At 47.2% G+C, this 20,910-nt stretch overlaps 1 protein-coding gene across 8 annotated transcripts in view; it reads right to left on the bottom strand.

The window, feature by feature from the left end:
* Nucleotides 1-2,609: 2,609 nt before the first annotated feature.
* The window catches only part of IFT43 (intraflagellar transport 43), a 54,380-nt gene continuing 36,079 nt past the window's right edge, over nt 2,610-20,910 (bottom strand). For 6 of the 8 annotated variants that reach the window (XM_090141400.1, XM_090141402.1, XM_090141404.1 and 3 more), the window contains 4 exons: nt 14,508-14,580; nt 13,034-13,109; nt 12,618-12,680; nt 11,641-11,892 (listed from right to left, as the gene is read on the bottom strand). In XM_090141400.1, coding sequence (XP_089997526.1) covers nt 11,782-11,892; nt 12,618-12,680; nt 13,034-13,109; nt 14,508-14,580 — 323 coding nt within the window. In that variant the 3' untranslated portion in view covers nt 11,641-11,781. Of the gene's footprint in view, nt 6,112-11,640; nt 11,893-12,617; nt 12,681-13,033; nt 13,110-13,134; nt 13,991-14,507; nt 14,581-20,910 lie in introns of those variants that run through there. The other 2 variants (XM_090141405.1, XM_090141401.1) reach the window with 2 other exon arrangements.

Here is a 20,910-nt window from a genome sequence, read left to right as displayed (position 1 = left end):
GCCAAGGAAACGTGGTGTGGCCGTGCGAGCTCAGGGTCTGCCCAGTGCCAGATCACCTGCCTTTTCTTGCACCTTCCATCATACTGCTCCCCTCTCCAGTACCATGCTCTCCCTTATCCACCCCATGGGCTCTGAAGGAAGCAGCATGTTAATTGCCATGCCCATAGACACATTGGTCGCTTACTCCAAGCTGCATCCAGCTATTTATTTGATGTAGAAGCCTTCATGCACTCCCCCTCTTCCCCTCGCCTCCTTTCACCATCTGTCCATTTGCTTGGAAATCTGTTCCAGCTGACCCCAAGCTGACCAGCACATCCCTCGTCCCTCCATCCTGCCACAGGCTCCTCTAGACGTGCCCAGCTCAGCTCAGGGGCTTTTCGCTGACTATGCAAATGCTGCCCAGCCAGCTGGTGTCTGCCTCCCAGAAACACATGTTCCAAAGCCCCCTGGACAGACACGGAGGGGGGGACATGTCTCTGCATCCCGGCCCGGGGGCTGCGTGGAGAAAGTTCCTTAGCCAGGAATTTTTTTGGCAAACAGACGGGAGGAGGGAAAGGAAAAAGGCAAAATGGAGAAAGTAAGAGCATGTTGTGAGTGTGTGGAAGTGTGGATGCATAAGGTTGTCCGGTGAGCATGTTGGAGTGAGGATGGAGGTAGTGGGAGGGGTGTGAGGGAAGCATACAGATTGCAGGAGGCCATTGCTGATGGTTTTATTTCCCTTTCCTCCTAATGACAGCTTATGCAGCATGCAAAGTGGATTCTGATAGCGCAGCATAAAGGAGATGCATCTGTCAGAGCCAAGCATCAGGCCCGTGGAAATAGCCCCCCCCCAGAGAGGCACTAACACACAGCAAGGCCAGAAGGGCTCATTTAAATTCATCTGCAAGATCTCTCCCTTGCCCACCACCAAGCAGGTCACCAGCCACTTGCATTCTCTAGGTCTCCATTCACACACCGGGAGAGTGAAGATGCTGAAGAGAATCTGAGGATTTGGGGAGGGATTTGGGGCTGCACTAAGGATGGAAGGGTGCAGAAGAACATTGCCACCACATCCCACTGGGGCTGGCAAGCACTACAGGGGACACACCCAGCCAGAAGCCACCTGCAGGCAGCAGTCCAGCCCACCTGGCTGGCTTTGTGGGACATAGCCTTTGGCAGAGCTACTTCCTGAGGTGCTGGCAAGGAGCAGGATTAATGTGATGATGGCTGCTAGATCTGTACCATGCATAAAGTGAGGGAAAGAACTGGAAAGAGAAGGACAGAGCATCTAGTGCCTCTCATGAACTTCCTTGGACCATGTGGCAGTGATGCTGCTCCATCCAAAGGCCAACACAGCCCTAGTGTCCCAGGCAGAAGGGAAAGGCTGGGCCAGTGCATTATCACATGGGGCTTGGTCTCTCTTTCTCCACAAAGTGCAGAAATGTCTTGCATTTACTTCTTTCAGGTTCTTTCCCTCAAGACTTCCAGCTTCTGAGTATTTACAGATAACATGAACAGGAAGGCACTGAGCAGCACTTCACCATTCATGTATCACTGCCTTCTCTAGGCTTAAGAAAGATCAGGATATTTGCTCTCAACATTTAACACAATTCTCTCTTATAGCGGCAATTAAGACTAGAAAGAGCCAAGGTACCTCCCTTCCCCAACCTAAATTTCTGCTGTCACAACAGCAGCTCAGTCCCTCTGATAAGGACCCGCCGGGCTCCCTGGGAGAAGGCAGGATGGCAGCTCCAGATGTAGCTGACAGATGATGCTCTTCCTGGCCACAGGCAAGAGCTGTGGATGGTGAGCTGCCAACAGTAGCTTAAGGAAGAAATGCAGAGCACGTATGCAAAGGAAACCACGAGGTAACAGCATCAATACAGCGCACAGGAGAACTGCTGGACACTGGAGACTTCTCCTTTGTATCCTGAACACAAGTGGCAACACCTTGTCTCTGATTCAACTCTGATTGTAGAGAAAATGCCTGTTGTATGAAACAAGCCCAGAAAGTACCACTTGCTTCCTCCCAGGGAAGTTAGCAGAACAGCATCCAAAGTAACCAGTACTGAGTCTGTTCCCCAAAATGTATTCAGTGTGGGTAAAGGAGAGCCACCACCCAACAGTGGAATGGACTGGTCCTGCTCAAATTTGTGCTCATCTGGTCTAAATTTAAGAGTTCCCAGTTCCCAGAGCTCCCAGCCAGTCTCTGGGTTTTACCAAGAGCAAAGTGGGCAACGTGAATGGATAACGCCATTCCTTAGGTGTATGCGTGATGTCATTGGTTTGGTGTAAGAAATAAAAACTTTTTTTTAATAACTGAAGAACTGAATTATTTTTACAGCATGGCAAGGCCCAAGAAAGGCAAAACAAGGGGAAGAGCAGCTCCACAGAAGATGGGAGCACACAGCCATGAGCTCACACTGCAGCTCTAGCACTCAGTGCGTGCAGGCTCCTGCGAGGTGGTGGGTCCTGAAGCAGAACTGAGTACTCACTTGGCCATGACTGAGGCACCTTCTCTCCTCCTGTCCCCAAGTGAGCTGGACATATCCTGGCCGGACCCTCTGGGCTGCAGGAGGCTGTGAGGCAGCATGGGCTGAGGGGAGTGCTGCACCTCGTGTCTCTTCTCCCTTTGTATGTACCTCCCGGTACGATTATTAAACGCGAATTACAAGTGACGTGACCCAAGCGATCTTTATTTCTTCTTTCACCAAGCGGTGCCTGCGGGGTCCTGATTCTGAATTCTGTTTCAATTACTGATGCCATTTTAACACAAAGCGGTTTCTGTCTGCAATTACCGGCACTGACGGCAGTGCAGAGACAGCTCGGGTGGCAGAACACAAAAGCTTGGCATCTTCCGCCTGTTTGGGAACTTTCATTTGCTGTGATTAAAGGCGGGAGGCGCGGGAGGTGTCTGCGCACAGCAGTGTGCTGCTGGCTGTGGCACACCTCCGTGGCGAAGTCCCTGAGAAAGCAGCCCTCAGCACTCACCTCCACCATCACTCGAAGGACTCCAACTGATGTTGCAGCCACTGTCTGCAGCGTGGCTGGCAGTTAACCCCATCGTGCCTTACACAGCAAGGAAAGTCTGCCGGTACTTCACACTTTTCAGAATACACTCCCTTCACTTACCGTTGAAGTGCAGCCTCCTTTAGGCAGGAGGGTAGGAAATGCCACGTACATCACTGGCACAATCTGACACAGGGATTGGTGGAGGAACCCCACATCCATTGGTGCTGGTACCAGGAGCCTCACACGGCTTCTGAAGTTGGCAATTACTCAAGACAATGGGGAATGCTCCCCATAGGGCAGGCAGCCGGACTTACATGTTGTTCCAAAGCCAATAGCTCCAACAGCAAGGCATCCCCTGATTCCCAGCAAAATTCACAGAGGCTGTGGTTCCGACAGCTAAAGTCAAACACAATGGAATTCAAAGCATGCACCTCTGTGCATCGCTCCATGTGGCTGCAGCTGTGGGCCCAGCTCTGCCCCAGGGAGCAGCCAGATGCACCCTTGTTTGTGCCCCAATCACCTCATTTTTCTTCTGCTTCTTCTCTGGCTGTGCATCTTTGTCCTTCAGCCTCCTCTGCAAGCTCGTCCAGCTTGTGCAAGAGCCTCAAGCTTATTCTTATCATCCATTCCTTTTGTTTTAGAATCATAGAATCATTGAGGTTGGAAAAGACCTCTAAGATACCTAGTCCAACCAGCAGCCCATTCCCACCACGCCCACTAACCATGTTCCTCAGTGCCACATCTACATGTTTCTTGAACACCTCCAAGGATGGTGACTTCACCACTCCCCCTGGCAGCCTGCTTCAGTCCCTCATCACTTTTTCTGAGAAGAAATTTTTCCCAGTATTCAACTGGAATCTCTCCTGGCACAACTTAAGGCCGTTATCTCTCATCCTATATCCAGTCTCCAATGCTGACATCTGCACTGTTTCCTCCCATGCCATCCATCACGTACCAGCTCCTTTCCCTGTGCTCTTTATACTGTTCCTGGAGTTTCTGCAGACCCAGGAGCTGACTGTTGGTCCCGCTGGCTGCTGAGAGGTGTTGTCCATATTTATTTGTTAACTTAATTCTGCCTTCTCCCCTTGCCTATTTTCAGGCTGTAGGCTGAGAGGGTTCATGGTGCCCAGCAGCAGGATCTTGGGGGGGAGGAGTTGATGATTTCCAGAGGTCCCTTCCAACTTCTATGATTCTGTGAATCCCTACTGCCCATCCCACCACAGGGCAGCCCACACTACCAGCCCCATCCCTAGGAGCTGTCGGGATGAGGAGGGGCGATTTACAGCCTGGCTGCGGGGCGGCGCGCGTGCCGTTTGTCACTCTGAGCCCTGGCACCTTGTTCTACCTGTGTTGCGCATGTTTTATTGGTGTTGAGCAGAGGGGGGCCAGAGCAGAGGGGAGTCTGGGAGGAAAAGCACTCAAGTGAAAAATGAACCAAGGCAAACAGGATTGAGAAAGAGAGAGAGAGAGAGAAGTGCAGAGGAAGGGGGCGAAGGGGCCAGAGTATAAAACAAAAGACAAATGTCCTCACTGGCAGCAGGGTTAGGGGAAAGAGGAGAGGGAAGAAGTGAGGGGGGCAGGGAGGGAAAAGAAAGAGAGAATAAAGACGGTGCCTCGTGGCCAGCACTATCCTAGTGGGATCAGGGATGCTCGTGTAGTCAGAAAAATAATTCTCAGCCTAACAAAGCAGGAAGAGGGGGGGCGGGAGAGGAGGAAAGCTACAGATCCAAATGGAAAGTGCCCCAGGGTGTCCAATCTGCTGGGTTTTGAAACAAAATCATTTTGCCTCATCCCCCTCCCTCCCCCACCGGGGAGCCGGCTCCTTCCTGTACCCCCACCACCACAAGGAGTGGGACCAGGCGGGGAGCAGGAGGTCTGCTTAGCATTGCACGTCCCTTCCATCCTTCTCCCTCAGTGCTAAACTTTCAAGACAAAAATCATAAAACGAGGTGCTTTGTTGGTGAGGCAGATTCAGAGATCTTCCTGTTAGGAACAAGAAAGGGAAGAGAGAGACAGAGAGCGAGACAGAGAGATAGCTGGATGGAGGGCTGGCTTTGTGCTTGCAACAAGCCACTAAAGGTGCATTTTTAATTAAATTTATACAAAATGTGTCAGTTTTATCTCTATGTTTCAAACCTGACTCTTTTCTATCAAAGTAAAGTATTGATCTTCACTGCCCCGAAGCTACCTGACTGAATTAAACAGAATAAATAGAAGAAGGACTGAAAGGGCTTAGAAACAACTGCAGAGAGGCGAATGTTTAATGGCTCCACAGTCATTTGCTGCAATTAAAAAACAAAACCGTTTAGAGGGGCTGTTAACACCTTGAAGTCTGAAAATCCTCACTTCAAAAAAAGCCCCAAAACAGCTCCCAGGCAAAACATTTTAATTGCCATAAATACTTCCAACCTCAGCCATCACTGGTGCACACACGCATTGCGCAGACAGACAAACAGACCCCTGAACCCAATGGGACAGACACCTGCAGCTGGCAAGACACAGCTGTGCTCTGTATGGACACCTCCAGCCAAGGAGAGGTGCACACCCAGTATGACCCAGACACATATCCGCATTATGTAAGCAAAAATACCACAGATAGGACATGATAGATGTTTTAGACCTATGCATATATTCCAGGGCCATTTCCTAATGCAACAGAGCCCACATAGAACACTATTCTCAAAGCTGGCCATAACCAATTGCACGTCATACAAGCCATAGCATCCCACAGGGCTCTCTCTCTGCCTGTCACATCACAGAAAGATGTCACAGACCCTGTGCAACAGTGGGTCCCACTTGATCACACACTAACTTGGGGCTTGTGGTGAGAGTCTCTGGAACAGGCAGGCCCAGCGATTGCATTAAAGTCCCTTGAACATTATGCAACTTAAAAAAGTAGCACATATTTTGTTATCTTAAAGCATGTACTACTGCATGACTCACCAAAGCCTTCCTGAATATTGCGTGCATCCCTCAGCATGAAGATTTTCCATCACTGCTCTGTGGTCCTACCAGGGTTGAGCTCAGCAGAAGAGCTTGATTTGGGGACAGCAGAAGGCTGAAGAGCTCTATCAGCTTTGAGCTTCCACACTGACAACTCATCCCTCTTCCTGGGCATTCCTGGGACAAAAGCAGCAGGTTTATGGCAGGAAACTGGTTTTGCAGAAGATGCATACAGATTTCTATCTCAGCTGGGGTGATGAGCTGGGTGGTGTGCTGTCTTCCTCCAGGGGATGGTGTTACATACAGGTATTAGGAAATTTCATGTATTTGAAAATCTGGAAGGACCTTCATAGCCTTTTTACTGAAAATCAAAATTAACAAATTCACTGGCCTTGTACAACATCCTGGTCATGCTTTCAAGTGAACATTGGGAAATTCTGCCCTGTACTTTCCATGGGCTCACAGCCTCTCAGGGGTGGAGCAGTCCTACAGATCTAAGCTACATTCTGTCATAGAGGGTATATAAATATCCAGTCACCACTGCAGCATGTGCACCTGAAACGAACTGTTTGGGAACAAAGGAATGTGCATTTTGAGCACTAAGGTTGAGTACTCCTGCTGCTCATGGTCAGGCTCCCACTGCCGCACTTCAGAGCATTCTGCTTTGTTACGGACCCCTGATTAACACTTTCTAAGCATTTCAGCCCACACTCTGGTTATTTTACAGACTGCAACGAATGCAGATTTGAGTTTATGGGTTCATAAAAGTGTAAATTAAGTCAACAGTTTGTCCCCAGCCCATTTGCACAGCCCTTCCTCCAGTGACCTGCCCCTTCAGACAACACAAATATTTCAGCTACCTGAGCATTTTTAACAGGCCAGAAGCAGAGCTGTGCCCCAGCACACAGTGCTGCGGCAGTGTGGGATGTTCTGTGCAGCTTGTGATTCTTCCAGCCTGGACTCCCACATCTCCCATCTCTGGGCTGTGGAGAACACTGTCACCCAGCAATTTGCCCCTTTTCCTGCTTGCTGCATATCACCGGTGTGATCAGTCCTATCTCTGCATGGAGGAGGGGCTGGCTGACCAAATTTCTTTAATTAAAAGAAAAAGGATCAAGTTTATCCCAGATAAGCAGGCAGGATTAAAACAGACAGAAAGAATAGACAAGAGGCAGCTGTCAGCACTCCAGCCGATCCAACATGATTATTAATAACGATAAGCGGGAGAAGAGGGCTAATAAAGGGATAATGAAGTAGTCCTGAAATGACTGGAGATGGAGCCCGATAAGGGCACACAGCCCTGGGCTGCTCAGGCCCAGTGAGGTTGACTGCAGAGCATCCCACTGGGAGGGGGCACCTAGAGGAGAGGCTTCACTCCTCCAAGGGCGTAATGCCAGCAGACTGACAGCTTTCCTTGGGAGTAGTTGTATCCCAAGAGCGAGAGTTGCCTGTAGGTTACACAGAGCATGAAACACAGACAAAGGCCAGTGTGGCCTGTAAGCAACATAGTACACCCACCTGTAAAGGCAGACGCAGGCCCTGGACATGGCTGACAGTCACTAGAGTGAAAACAAGGCTGGAAAAGTTACTTGCTGGGAGCCATCAGACATGTGACATCTACTAACAGCAAAGTCTTTCTCTGTGCTCTCACTGAGGAGGGGATCAACCTACCTACTGAGATGCTCTGCAAATGTGGGAAACAAAGATGGAGAATGAGGAGCGGGTTCCTCACAGCAAGCACAGAACAGGCAGCTGAGGAGAGGGCCTGGTCAGTGAGCACTGTACGAGAAATCAGGGCTGTTTTGGACAAACTGGATTTTTTTCTACTCAGATTGCTCTCTTTTCTATCCAAGCATCCTTTTTCTTCCAGACCTACAGCATTTCTCCCTCCCAGAGACAGGAAGGCTCCGGCCCCGGGCTGTGCAGCAGCGGCTGTGCCCAGCAGGGCTGGTAAGGAGCAAGGCCCAAGTGAGGAGCGGGAGCTGGGCCCCAGGCTGCTGCTACTCTGGGTCAGCACAGCAGCTGCTGGGAGCATATGCCATGAATTAATTCCACTGTCCCTGAGATGCTCTGGTGAGAGGAGCAGCAGCACCTTTCCAGCTGATTAACATAAAGCCCTTCCCCCCCCCCATCATTTTGCCACACTTAACGAAACAGTTAGAGCCCAGAATCACAAAATCATAGAATGGCTGGCTTGAAAAGAACCACAGTGATCATCTAGTTTCAACCCCCCTGCTATGTGCAAGGTCACCAGCCAATAGACCAAGCTGCCCAGAGCCACATCCAGCCTGGTCTTGAATGCCTCCAGGGATGGGGCATCCACAACCTCCTTGGGAGCCTGTTCCAGTGCATCACCACCCTCTGAGTGAAAAAGCCCCTCTAAGTGCTTCCTGGCCAGCAGGCAGGCTCCTCAATGGAGAGTTGACGGGCCTGGCTTTTACTCAGCTTTTATTTTCTACATGCTTTTCCAGAGCTGCAGTCTCTGCCCTGAAAACCCTCTCACTTCCCCAACAAGCTGTACTCTAAGAAGGCATCTCCTTTAAATCTATAAATATTGTATCTATTATTATAAGCAAAACCGGAGACTCCTAAATATGTTAGGAGCTAGAATTCATTTTCATTTGTGTATTTCTTTTATTCTGATGGGACTTCTTTTATTCTGATGTGGCTCACAGTTTGCCCTGAATAGACCACTGAGCCCTAAGCCTGCAAGGGACTCTCTGGGGCAGAGCTGCTCTCCTAGCCTGAGCACAGCAGAGCCCTCTGCAGACACCCAGAGCAACTCACCCTGCTAACCCTGCTGCTGACAACACACTGATGAGTCTGCAGCTCTCTCTCAGCCATGTAGGGCCAGAGCAGAACAAGGAGCAAGCAAGACACAAGATCTCCACTATCTTCAGACAGAAGGCTGGGAACAAAAACACTCTCTAGGTCTACAAGCACTGTATTTGGATTAGGAACTTGAGGGCACACAATTACACATCACTTTACCCCTCTGTGACGCGAGTCTGTGGACACTGAGGTGCCACAAAGAATGGCTATACAGCCTTCCTCACCAAGAGTTAGCAAAGGCACTTACATCTGTATCTTTTTAGCAGGAACAGTAACAGGAGCAGATTTCAATGTAACATCCCCAGGGCCTGACAGTGAGAGGGCACAGCTCAGACACTTCCCAGCACCGCAACCAGGCGGGCGGTGGGAAGGGCTCACTGAGGAAGGCCAAGAGCCAGACAGCTCACCTTCCTCCAGCTGCAGAAGGAATGGGAAAGACGTGGAAACAAGTCTCACTCTATTAAGTTTATTTAAGAAAATTAAAGATACAACTTGTTCACGGTGCACATAAATACCTGAGCAAGTAGAAATATCTGACAGTGTGATTTAACAGGGAAGGTGAAAGCATAACCAGATGCAAGGAACAGAAGATGAAACAAAAACAGAGCCTAGAAATAAAGCAGATTTTGAACCACAAAGGCAATTATCTGCTGGGATAACTAACCAGAGAAAAGACAGGTGAAGCTCAGCCACATCTCACTGAGCTCTGCCACGGCCTGTATCATAGCAGGTCAGACTACACATCAAAGCACCTCATCTTTCCTTCTCTCCAGCCTCTTCATCAGCACCTGCTCTGTCCTCAGTTCCTCCAAACATTATACATACTGTTCCCAAATCATTCACCTTCTTCATTCCTCTTTCCCCTCCCACAAACCCCACTGTGACTTCAAGTGCCCTCCTCCCCACACCTGCCTAAAATGGCGTCCCTGGGCCCTCCACACTCCTACCTGTCACCATCTTCAGGAAGATCTCTGAGCATCCAATGTCCCTCCCACTTCTGTTTCAAGGGTCTCCAGGGAGATCAGTGAAGTCCTCAGAGGCAGGCAGTGCTCTGCCCTCCTGGACAGAGGCAGGACTGTTGGCATGGCATGCAGTTGCAGGACAAGCAGTGGGCTGAGCACAGCCTCTACCACCTGCATCCTGCAGGCCGCAACCCTAAGTACTGCCTGGCTTTCCTCTCTTAATGCTCCAATTGTCAGTAATGCCACCTCACTAAGTTTCTAAATAAACTTCAACATACGGTATGTCACAAGTCACAGATCAAACCTCAGGCTGGACTGCCAGAGAAGTTGGATTCATAGCTCATCCACTCCTGTGCCTCAAGGCTGGGCATCCTCAGCTTTTGCGGTCACTGATAACATGGCTGGCATGCACTGGATACCATGATACCATGCAAGCAGCTTAGAGGAGCCTCAGCTCAAGCAGAATGGAGAGAACTCACACTAAACTAACTACAGACTGTATCTGGCAGAAGAGAGCCTCTGCTTTCTCTGTGATCTTTGGGATGTGCAAAGATCACTGTGCAAATCTAACCCGAAGCCTAACCAATTTCTCCCACTCTTTACCATTCTTTTCCCCACACAGCCTTGTTGGAATTGCCTGATATACCAAGCTACTTTAGTTTGCTGAATTTGTTTTCTCTTTCTTGGACTATAGGAAGAATCCTAAATTCTCTTTGGCCAAGGGCCACAGATGTCACAGAAAAACAGACATTGGTCTAGCTGGGAAGTTTCTGTTCACACCAGAACAGGTTGCTCTGCTCAGAAAAAGACCTCAGGGGTATCCTCCACATGCTAGCCCCAAGGCTTCCGTCTCATCTACTTTTCTAGTTACAGGGGAGATTCCTTGATTTTACAAACATAGCATCTCGTTGAGACAGCTTCTTCTCTCTTGCTGGTAGGTTGTTTTTGGCTATCAACTCTGATCAGCAATTTTGCAGAGTAGTGAGCTCACAGTGAGTTGTTTGTCCTGAACTTCTGTCAGTACAAAAGAAAGAATGCAGTGCTCCATGAAACCTATAGAACAAGCTAAGAAAAGCAGCACAACAAGTCTTTTGCACAGCACCTGCACTGCACCCCAGAAGTATATAGCAAGGTTCTCCAGTGGGACAAGGCTTTGAAGGACACCGGCTTAGAAGTAATACTATTGTTTCCTGCAAATAATGACCACAGCTCTATGGGGATAGGGCATTAACAGCTAAACGGATTTTTTTTAGGTGACAATGAGAACAGGTTACTTGCTTCCAAGGAAACACGCCAGGGAGTTAGCTTGTTTCAGAGCAGCAGGCTTCGTTTTTTCATGTGTAGAATGAGCAGTATTTTCTTTGCAAACTACCTACTGCCTGGAGCTAACTCCATTCAATATGTGATCTCATCTGACTGCAGAAGCTGAGCAGCGTTACGCTTGGTCAGCCCTTGACTGGGATACCTCCAAGGAAAACAAAGAAAAGGTGCTGTAAGAAGCAGTACTGGCAGTTTAGTAGGTGATATTCTTCCCCTGAGTCAATAAAGAGGTAAGATCCCAGGGCAAATGTTAAGCCAGCAAGGGATGACAGAAGCTGGTGGATGAGATGTAAAGCAGACATCCTGACAACTTTTGGCATCTGTTGTGGGAAGATGATAACCTAGATGTCCTAGGCAAACAAATGGTACCAACCTAAGCTTCTCTCATAGCCATCACTGAAAACTACACTCCATTGTCTGACTGTGTAAGCCTCCCAGAGAGGCTACATTTTGGTTGAAGAAAGACTGCCCATTGCAGTTATCTGTAAAGGTGCTGCAGTAAGGTGACAGTGACTGTTCACACTTGCGTTTGTAATTCTTAATCTCTTTTGAGAATGAAATCTTACTATAAAATATCCCAAACTCTTCCTGAGCCAGTTTTCCTACAGAGCAAGCTCCATTTATTTCCATGTCTGAAATATATTCTCAAATACAAACAAGTGAATAGAAAATTAAAGTGCTAAATTATTTACAGGGAATGTGTATACGAGGAGATATCTGGTGTATCAGTGCTCTAGGGTACACTGAGGTGGTCCTCTCTCTCAGACTGTCCCACGTCCCACTCAGTTACTAGTTCTGAGGATACCTCTGTGAAGAGATGGTCCCAATCCCAGCAGACATCATCCTAACAAGAGGAAAAAAACAAACATGCTGAAAATTTAACTGATAACTCCCAAAGGTCTCTGAATGATGACCCTGCCAAAGAGGAAGGCATATATTTTGTAGACTAGGATAGGAAACCTAGAGAGAATGGAATGTGAATCCGTGTTATAATTTAAAGATTTTGGCAGAATTAATCATGTTCCCAAATTCAGTAAAGCCTACACTGTTAATCTTAGGTACCCTCAAGAAGAGCATGAGACAAAAATCTTCCACCCTTCTAATGAAGCACCTGCAATTCTGGGCTGTTTCAAGTTCTGAGCTACTGCTTATACATTTATACTGAGGTTCTTCTGTCTTGCTTTAAAACAGCCCCCTGCCCTAACCCTAAATGCTCTCTTTGTTCCTCTGTAGCACTCTGCAGAACCATCTGGAGCCCACGGTGGCTACCAAAAGACTACACAATGCAGCAGTTTCTGCAGGGATTTGTGACAGTTCCAGGCCCTTCACTAGCTCTTTCAAACTGAAGGAAGCCAATCACAGCGATGCCATAACCTCACACACAGAAATACCTACAAACTTTTTAAATAATCTGCTGGGGAATTCAGACCTCCATCAGCTTGAAAACAAGTTCCTCTTTGTAGGCTCCTCCTCAAGTCCCTTTCTTCCACCCCAACAAAAGCTTGCTTTCTAAGTACAATCTGAGACATAAGAAGCTTTTAATTCACTGGTGTTTCCAGAAGAACTCACCTCCCGTAGTTCATGTTCTGGAGCCAAGACTTTGGTGAGAAGCTTCAGGTCAACCTCTCCATCCTAAGAACACACACAGTCACAGTCTTACAGACACAGAGAAAGCAGACACCATTTCACCAGAGAGGATGTTGCTAGAGGTACAGACATAACATTTTGCCCCATACATGGCACACACCTTCTTTAGGACAACAGCAGGTACCTCCTCATATGAACAACAGGCACTATACATACAATATTTGCAGATGCACACAAACCTGAAAAGCGCACTGCAGAGAGGAAAACACTTGCAGGCAGACTGGAAGGTGCTTGGATGACAGGGCAATGTATTTTATGCGGCTGAATATCACAGAGAAAAATGGAAAACTGGAAGGAGAGGGACTTACACCAGTCACTCCACACCAACATCCACCTACCAGAGTCTGAAAGGCAGCATACTTCATAAGATCTTTGTCCAAGTCATGGTAGGTCAATACTCGGTTCACCTGCACACTGCAAACAGAAAGGGGCAAAATACACCCCTGATAAGTGTGGAAGCACATCAGATGAGACGAAGTGGCTTGAACAGAAGCGTGGGGACACCCACCTCAAGTATCTACACTGGGTGATGAGGATATTGAGATAGTTGTCCAAGAACAGAAGAACATCTCATTCGGCAAATTAAAAGGCACTGACAAATCTGAGAGCCAGACTGATCATATGTGTTAAAATAAGATATGGAGCAACCAAGGACTCCTTCAGAGAAGCTGGCATGCCAGAGGGAAGATTCATAAGCCACATGCAGGGGCCAGAAAGAAAACAGAAAGGCAATGAACATTCAAACAGCCTAGATACAGATACATCCAGCATGTAACAGCCAAAATGCCACTCCTATCTGGGAAGTAAAGCACACTCTAAGAGTCCCACAGTGCAAACTACATAACAGTGAAGACTTTGTGATTTCCATCTCTCAGCTAAATTTCAGCTATCAAATACAATTTCTTAAAGTGCAGACTCCAAAAATGAGCAGGGGTAGGGAGCAATATACTGTTCTGCCATACTTTCTTTTGCATGTTACGTAGTACTATAGGGAAGATTTGTATTAATTTATCTTCTATGTATGCCCATGAAAATTATTTATCTTCTATTGCAGAGTGACTATTGATACAGGAAGAATAGATGGGATTATATAAAAGAGAGAAAACAAAAAAACAAACTCCGGTGAGAGACAAAATCTTTTTTAATTTACTGCTATGACATATCATTTATTTTTATTAACAGCTATTTAGTTATGACACCTACACCATACTTGCAAGAGAGGCATCTGTGGTCATCCAAAGATGAACAGAAATCTTACTCTGTGATCTTCAGAATAGATCCAACAGGAGAGAAGACTTAAAAGTAACAAGAAAATTAACTCCAAAACTTTACTTTCTATTTTTAAAACATACTAGTCTCCCATGAGCTAATCCCAAGACTACTGTGATACACCTACAGACCGTATTGTGCTTTGCAAATTAACTAAGCCCTTGAGTGAAAAGGATATCCTGTGGAGGGCAAAGCAGAGTGCAGTCAAAGTGTGTGTGATAATACATGTGTATTGGAGGCTTTTGTCACACAGGCAACCTTAAATCAAGCAACACCTCACTTTTCAGAGTTTGATTTTGCAACATCAAAAGCATTGCTCTAATGTAGTTTTTGTGTATACAGAGAGAAAATGCATTAATTGCTATCTCTATGCAATAGGAAACAAGTTTGCACTGTTCAGCCTGGAGCCCCACTGTCACAATGCAGAGCATCAAATCCTGCTGAACGGCACTGCCACTGACATCCACGGGACATGAGATAAGATGGAGTTTAGTTTCACCGCACATTTCACACAGCCGATGTGAGCCTCAAGAGCACTCTTACCTGGGTGGGGCTGCCACCTGCATGGCCAGATCTTCCTCCTGGACTTCCTCTAAGTCAGGGATCACAGGAATATCTGCAATAAGAGAAAACAGCATCTGAAGATAACCTTTTAGCTGAAAGAATCTGGCCATCATCTGAAGACTGGTAAGAATTTGCTTCCTATGAGACACGTTGTCAATTGCTCAGCTCAGCTCAGCCACATAGAATCTGCTAGAAATGAGGTGTTGAGCATAAAGAGGCAGAAGCCATGTGAATGAATCTGCATGCTGAAGGAGCTGCTGGCTGGGTTGCAGAGTGAGCAGAGGCTGTGACCTTCCGGGTGGCTGAAGGAGGAAGTGCTGGTGGTCCATCTGACACTAAGACTAGGGAGAATGCACCAAGCTGTAATGTCATAAATCTTTTTGTGTCTCCCACTGTGAACCTGGAATGGCTGATAGGTGTCACTGGATATTCCCAGCATGTTGATTATGCTTACTCCACCTAAAAAGGGTTTTTAGAGGGAAAAAAAAAAAGAAAGCAGAGGTGAGCAGGAAAAACTGGCTGCACACTGCATCCTGCTAGAAACCTGAGAGATGCTGTGCCCTCAGATGGCGGAGATGCCAGTGGTTGGCTCTGGGAAGAAGTTTCACAAGCACAAGGTGGGATCAGAGCTGGCCCTCTAGTGCTGGAGCAGGCAAGTTGCTCCTGCCTCTGCCAACAGCACAGCAGGCAGCTGGGCCTGACTTTGCCCAGCTTTGCAGCCCAGGCTGAGATGAATATTCAGGAGCTGAAGAGACGTCCCCACCCGTGGCGGCCAAGGCTCCGGGCAGGGTCTTGCTGAAGAGCCCCTTGTCCGGCCGCCTGTCAGAGCTCTGCAGGCTCTCAGCTGCCCTCTCTGCCCAGCATCCCCTCAGCATCCCTGGGGCTCACCGGCTGCTGGGGCAAGAGCAGCCCTGGCCCAGCTGCGGGAGGGCACAGGTCAGCACGGGCCTCAGTGTGGCGGTCGTTCGGCGCTGGCCACACAGTGGGATTTCTCACTAATTGGCTGCCTGGCGGAGGGCTGAGTGGGACAGCGGCTGCAGCGAGAGCCAGGCCAAGGCACGCGGAGGTGACAGCTTGGATGCTCTCAGCAGAGCTGTGCCTTCGAGCTCCCCAGCTGCCCGAGGAACAGGTGCCTGCAAAGCAGCTCTCTGACTATGGCAAACTTCTCAAAGACATTTAAAGGAAAACTGCAGCAACAGGCCCCCAGGATGTCTCTTAGAGAGCAAGAAATGCCTCACCAGTGTGTTACCACGCCTTTGGGATATATCTGTCCCCCCTCTGCCTGTAGGGACAAGTGCCAGGAGAACCTGCTGTCCCGCTGGCTCTTCTATGCAAGGGCTCCCAGCTCAGGTAAAGCTTGTAATAAAATGAAATCACAGGGTAACAGCATCTCCGTGGACAGAGACTGACCTGTGGAGAGAACTGCTCAGTGACAATGTGGGAGAAAGTCCCTGTATATGACAAAGACCAAGGAGGGAACAGACTGCGGAGGCTGTACAATGGGAGGAACAAAGCACTGCACAGAGGTACCCTGCCAGGTTTTTGCTTCTGTTTATTTCTTTTTGCACTAGAGAAAATGATAAACTTAGTGCTCTGAGCTGCACCTTTCATTTGTGCAGGTTTCCAAAGAGTCCTGGATTTGCCAGTATTGATTTTATCTCATTGCCATTGAATTCCATGCAGAGATTCCCAAACTCCTTGCTGAGCGCTGCCTGTACTCTGTATTACCATCATGAAGGCAATCACATAGAAATTCCTTCAAAAAGAAATTAAAGGCTCCAATATTTTTATAGGCACTTTGAAAATATTTCAGACAGAACTTGTGGAAATGCTCTGGGGGCTCCTGCCAGACCCTCCAGCAAAGGGAACTGCATGAATGTTCCCATTGAAAAGTGCCAATGATTTTGTCCATTTCTAGGCACAGGCAATGCTCCTTAGGACTGTTAGACACTCTAAGGAAACAGAACAAAAGTATTGCAAGCTATTAAGAAAAAAAAAAAAAGCTCCCCAGGCCAGTTGCTATCAATGGCAAATCAGGCCTGAAATATTTGGGTCCTTGCTTTACCCATAACTTCTCCTACACTCTGCCAATATCCACGGTGCCACCTCTCCACAATTCCTCTCCTTCCTCTCTTCTTACAGTTCACAAAGTGTCTCCTTTTTCACCTTCATCACCAAGTAGCCAACCTTCCACTTGTCCAGGCTCCTGCCCACTATTTGCTCTTCTTAGCATGTACATCTTTCTTTTTCCAACAGACTGTAACGACACAGTTAAGTCATGGCACTATGCCTACTGTGTGGAACAGAACCACACAGGCTGCAGTGCTGCTACAATACAGGCATATGCTTTACTTTTAATATTGCCATTAGCTGCAGTGAGATGACTCTGATATAACATTAATACATACAGAAATGTTCACAGGACCATGTTCTCCAAGTCCCATAGTGCTGCACTCATACAGAAATGGTTTTAGCCATTTCCAACCTTACAAACTCCTACTGCTATCTGTGCAGCCTCCTGCAAGTGATCTCCTGCAGACAGAACTCCTCCAAATTTCCATTTCATACAACAGATAAATACTGCCACAATGAACACTCCTAAAAGCAGCACTCAAGTTCCCCTAAGAGAGTATCTTAATTTCATTTTAGCTGAAGAGAGAGCAGAAGAGGTGGACACATGTGCCAGGTACTGCATCACCAGGAGAAGACATGGTATGCTCATGATGGAGGAGATAACATAAAGCTCAGTGCCTACAGTGACAGTAAAAAGGATTGGGTGAGACTTCCCTTTATTGCTCAAATGACTGGGAACAAAATAAAAACAAAGCATTTCTCATGGATTTTTCAGCCTATAAACAAGACACTAGTTTCAAAAACCGCTCATGATAGAGATATAAAATACTGAGTGAGCATCAAATGCTGGATTATACCACTGCAGATTCCTCTCCATCCCCCATATAATAGCAAGCAGGAGCAAACTATCAAAGAATGAAATTTAAATGAGTGCATCCATACAGAGGTTAGGGTAGAGACACCAGTACAAGTGCTGGCTAACAGGGGAGTTGTAATATACCCCATCAAACTGAATGCCTCAGAACATCCAAGTCCAGAGCATAATTAAGAGCAGTATTTTTATTACAACATCTAGACCAAATGAGGTTTTACACTATAAGAGTTCCATAGCTAAGTTATGACAAGACACTGCCAGCATAAGCAGAAGAGTGTGAGCAGTAGAACGAAGAAACAGAGGGGAAAGGCTACATCTGGGTAGCCAAATAATAAACAAGGAACATCGGTTTTTAAAGTGACACACAAAGCAGGGTTCTGTGCTCATGACAAAGAATGGCAGTGACCATCACCTCTTCTGCCCATTAGCAAAGAGGTTACTGATGACAAACACAGACAGCCACAAGCAGGAGATGGAGGCATGCCTACTAACTACTTCCCAGCTACACCTGCAAGTTGTCAAGTTGCACTTCCCCTCCTCGGAGCTTATTTTTGGTTTAGTAGCAACACCTGCAGGCTCTCATCACAGTGAGATCTGGTCCTAGCCTCACGGTACTCAATGCTTTGTTAGACACAGACAGAATTTGTTCAAGGTCAGGCAATAAATCAGAGCTGTACCTAGAAACCACGTCCCAAGTCCAGCCTACAGTTGTTCAGTAGGGTGGCTGCCACGTCTCACCAGGCTGCTTTAAGTCACCTAAGCCTCACACCCAAGATCCCAACACCCGAAAGAATGTCTCCATCTTGCTTCATCTGATTAACTTCCGCCAGCTGGGTGCGTATTTCCAGTGCCAGTTCAGAATGGGCACTTTTGCAGTGGGATAGAGCTGTCCTCTCTTCCCATCCATTGCCATATCCAGAGAACAAAAAGGGCAGTGGCTGCTGGAACTGGCAGTCCCCTGCCACTAAGCAGGCATAAGAATGAAACTAACTTTAGTTTAAGTTGCTTGCTCATAAAATGTAAAAATGAGATAATTACAATATCTCTGCTGCTGCAAAACTTTGTTTTACTGAATGCTGTTACCTTCTGCATCACGTTTGGGGAATTTTAAACAGGCGAATGGAAGAAGGTCTGATTGAAGATGAAGTTAAGTGAAAGAAATTGGTCTCATTTAGCACATGACAGGATTCATCTGTGTTCTCAAGTCCACTGAGGTAGCATCATGGGCGTTTCATATTCATGAGCTGCTGCGACACTGTGTCCCCTCATTTACAAAGCACCGTGTTCAGCAAATTCTGTCCCTGTAGACACACTGTGCATTTCATGGTCTTGTCAGAGAGACATCAAACACTTCAGTAACCAAATACCAGAAAATGGCTTTAATTAGCGCATCTCAATGCAATAAATAATTTTTCTCTCTAAGTGGAAAAATGGAGAATTAAAAAAAGAAAAGAAAAAAGTGAAAAGCAACAGGCAAAAAAAAATCTTCAAAAAACCATAAGGAATAAGGGACACATTCAGCCTCTGCTGAACACACAAACAAGCTTGAAGGCTTTTGGAAGCTTTCTCAGGAGAGCAGCAGGCAAATGGAGAGGATAAAGAATACTTCTTTGGATGTTGAGACATTAATTTCATAGGGATACCTTTCCCTTACTGAAATTGCCCTAGGAAAAGGCTGATACTGAACAGTGTACCTTTCAGCCAGCAGGGAGATGAAAACAGTAGGGTGAAAAGCAGGTGGTTACTACAGCTGCTGGGGCAGTCTTAAAAGCTGAGACAAGCAGAAGATAACCTGAGGTTCTCATGTTCTAAAACATCCCTCTGAAAAGTGTAATGGCATGACCTAGGCAGCTGAAGGGAAAAGTCACTCTTAGGTCTGAGAGGATTCATAGGACCTAGACGGGATGGGTCATGCAGCAGATTCAGCAATGACCCTCCAGCCTTGCTTTACAGATGCATCAAACAAAATCATTTTTTCTTCAGCCACCAAGCTCTGATGATACTGCTAGCCAGATGAAGGACTAGCTGGGAGGTTGGGTGGTTCACTGAGACACCCTACTTCCTCAGATAGCATCTTACACAACAGTTTGCTGGACACGCATCAGCCATATTTGCTATCTTTCAAGGCTGCTGTTGTCACAAAGCCTCAGTTTTGATCCCTGGGAAGCATGAGGAGGGAGAAGCTGCTGCAGTGCAACCAGGGCACCAAAAAGCCACGTCAAATGAGTCGCTGAGCTCTGTGCAGGGCTTCAACAGGTGGCAATCTATGGCTTATACTGTGCAAGACCAGATACTAAAGGCTTTAAAGACAAGGAATCTCTTAACATATAGGTTCTTCACCAGCAGAGGACAGGAGAGACAAGAGGCCAAGATCAGGACCTGGAGTCCAACATATTTCTGAGGTTATCAGCATCTACAGTGGCCAGACACCTCCTAGCATTTACCCACAGTCCCTGACAGAGCACTGCTCCTGCCCTCCTTTCTGCTAACACCAGTTTTTTTCTTTACACAGGTTGCTCTTTGCTCCTTTGCAGTATTCCCCTGCTGAAACACACTCAGGAGGTGGCAGGGCAGCAGATGAGAAGGCATGTGGTTCCCTGGGAGGGTTTGGTGAACTCAGAAATACAAAACTGTCCTCAATAACACTGGAGATGAGTGATTTTGTGCTAGAGTGTTAGTGTAGCAGAGAAAGAAGCTTCTCAAACGCTCCTGTGGATCTATGTTTGGGAGCAAGCGTATCTGATTCTATTTCATCCTCTTCATGTTATGCTGGAAAAACAAGACAAACTACATTTCTTTTATGCTAAATCCTTAGGTTTTTTTATTTTTTTATATATATTTATTAAAAAATGCCTCTTTGATCGGCAGCACCCATGACATTTCCACATCCAGCAACTCCTCAGAAGCCTCCCTCCCTCCACACAAGGCCACCGCTGCTGACAGCTAGCCGGGTTTGATCAGAGCCACTCAGAATCGGATTTTCATAAGACAGATGAGGAATCTTACTGCTGCTCTCTCTCATATCAGATGAGAAACTGAGGGGGAGGGGGGATGGGTCCTGAGGGAACGACACTACAATCAAGGGCTACGTGGTTCTCTCTCTGTCCCTCCACTGCTGCAATTTTCAAAGGAGCTTGCCTCAGGCAGTTTTAAATGATGGTGTCTCAATTCTGTAATCATCTTTCAAGAGCTTTTTCTTAAAGGGTATTTTAGGTAAACCTAGTCCGTCAACTACACTTATGGACTCAGCAATCACAGGACCAACATGACTACGTATCCACCATACTGCAGAATACAGTGATAGAAGATGCTTACCCAGTCCTTTATTTTCAGCCCCAAACAAGCTGTGCTCACTCCCTTGCAACTAAACTGTCCACTGCCCCGTGACAAGTGGTTAGCCACTCCAAACAGGATTTCAGCAATATCCCCTGGGAC

Source organism: Phasianus colchicus, chromosome 5 (genome assembly GCF_987193195.1).
Source record: "Phasianus colchicus chromosome 5, bPhaCol1.hap1.1, whole genome shotgun sequence".
Taxonomy (NCBI): Eukaryota; Metazoa; Chordata; class Aves; order Galliformes; family Phasianidae; genus Phasianus; species Phasianus colchicus.
The sequence above is the reverse complement of the archived record's forward strand: the minus strand, read 5'-3'. Positions and strand labels throughout refer to the sequence as shown.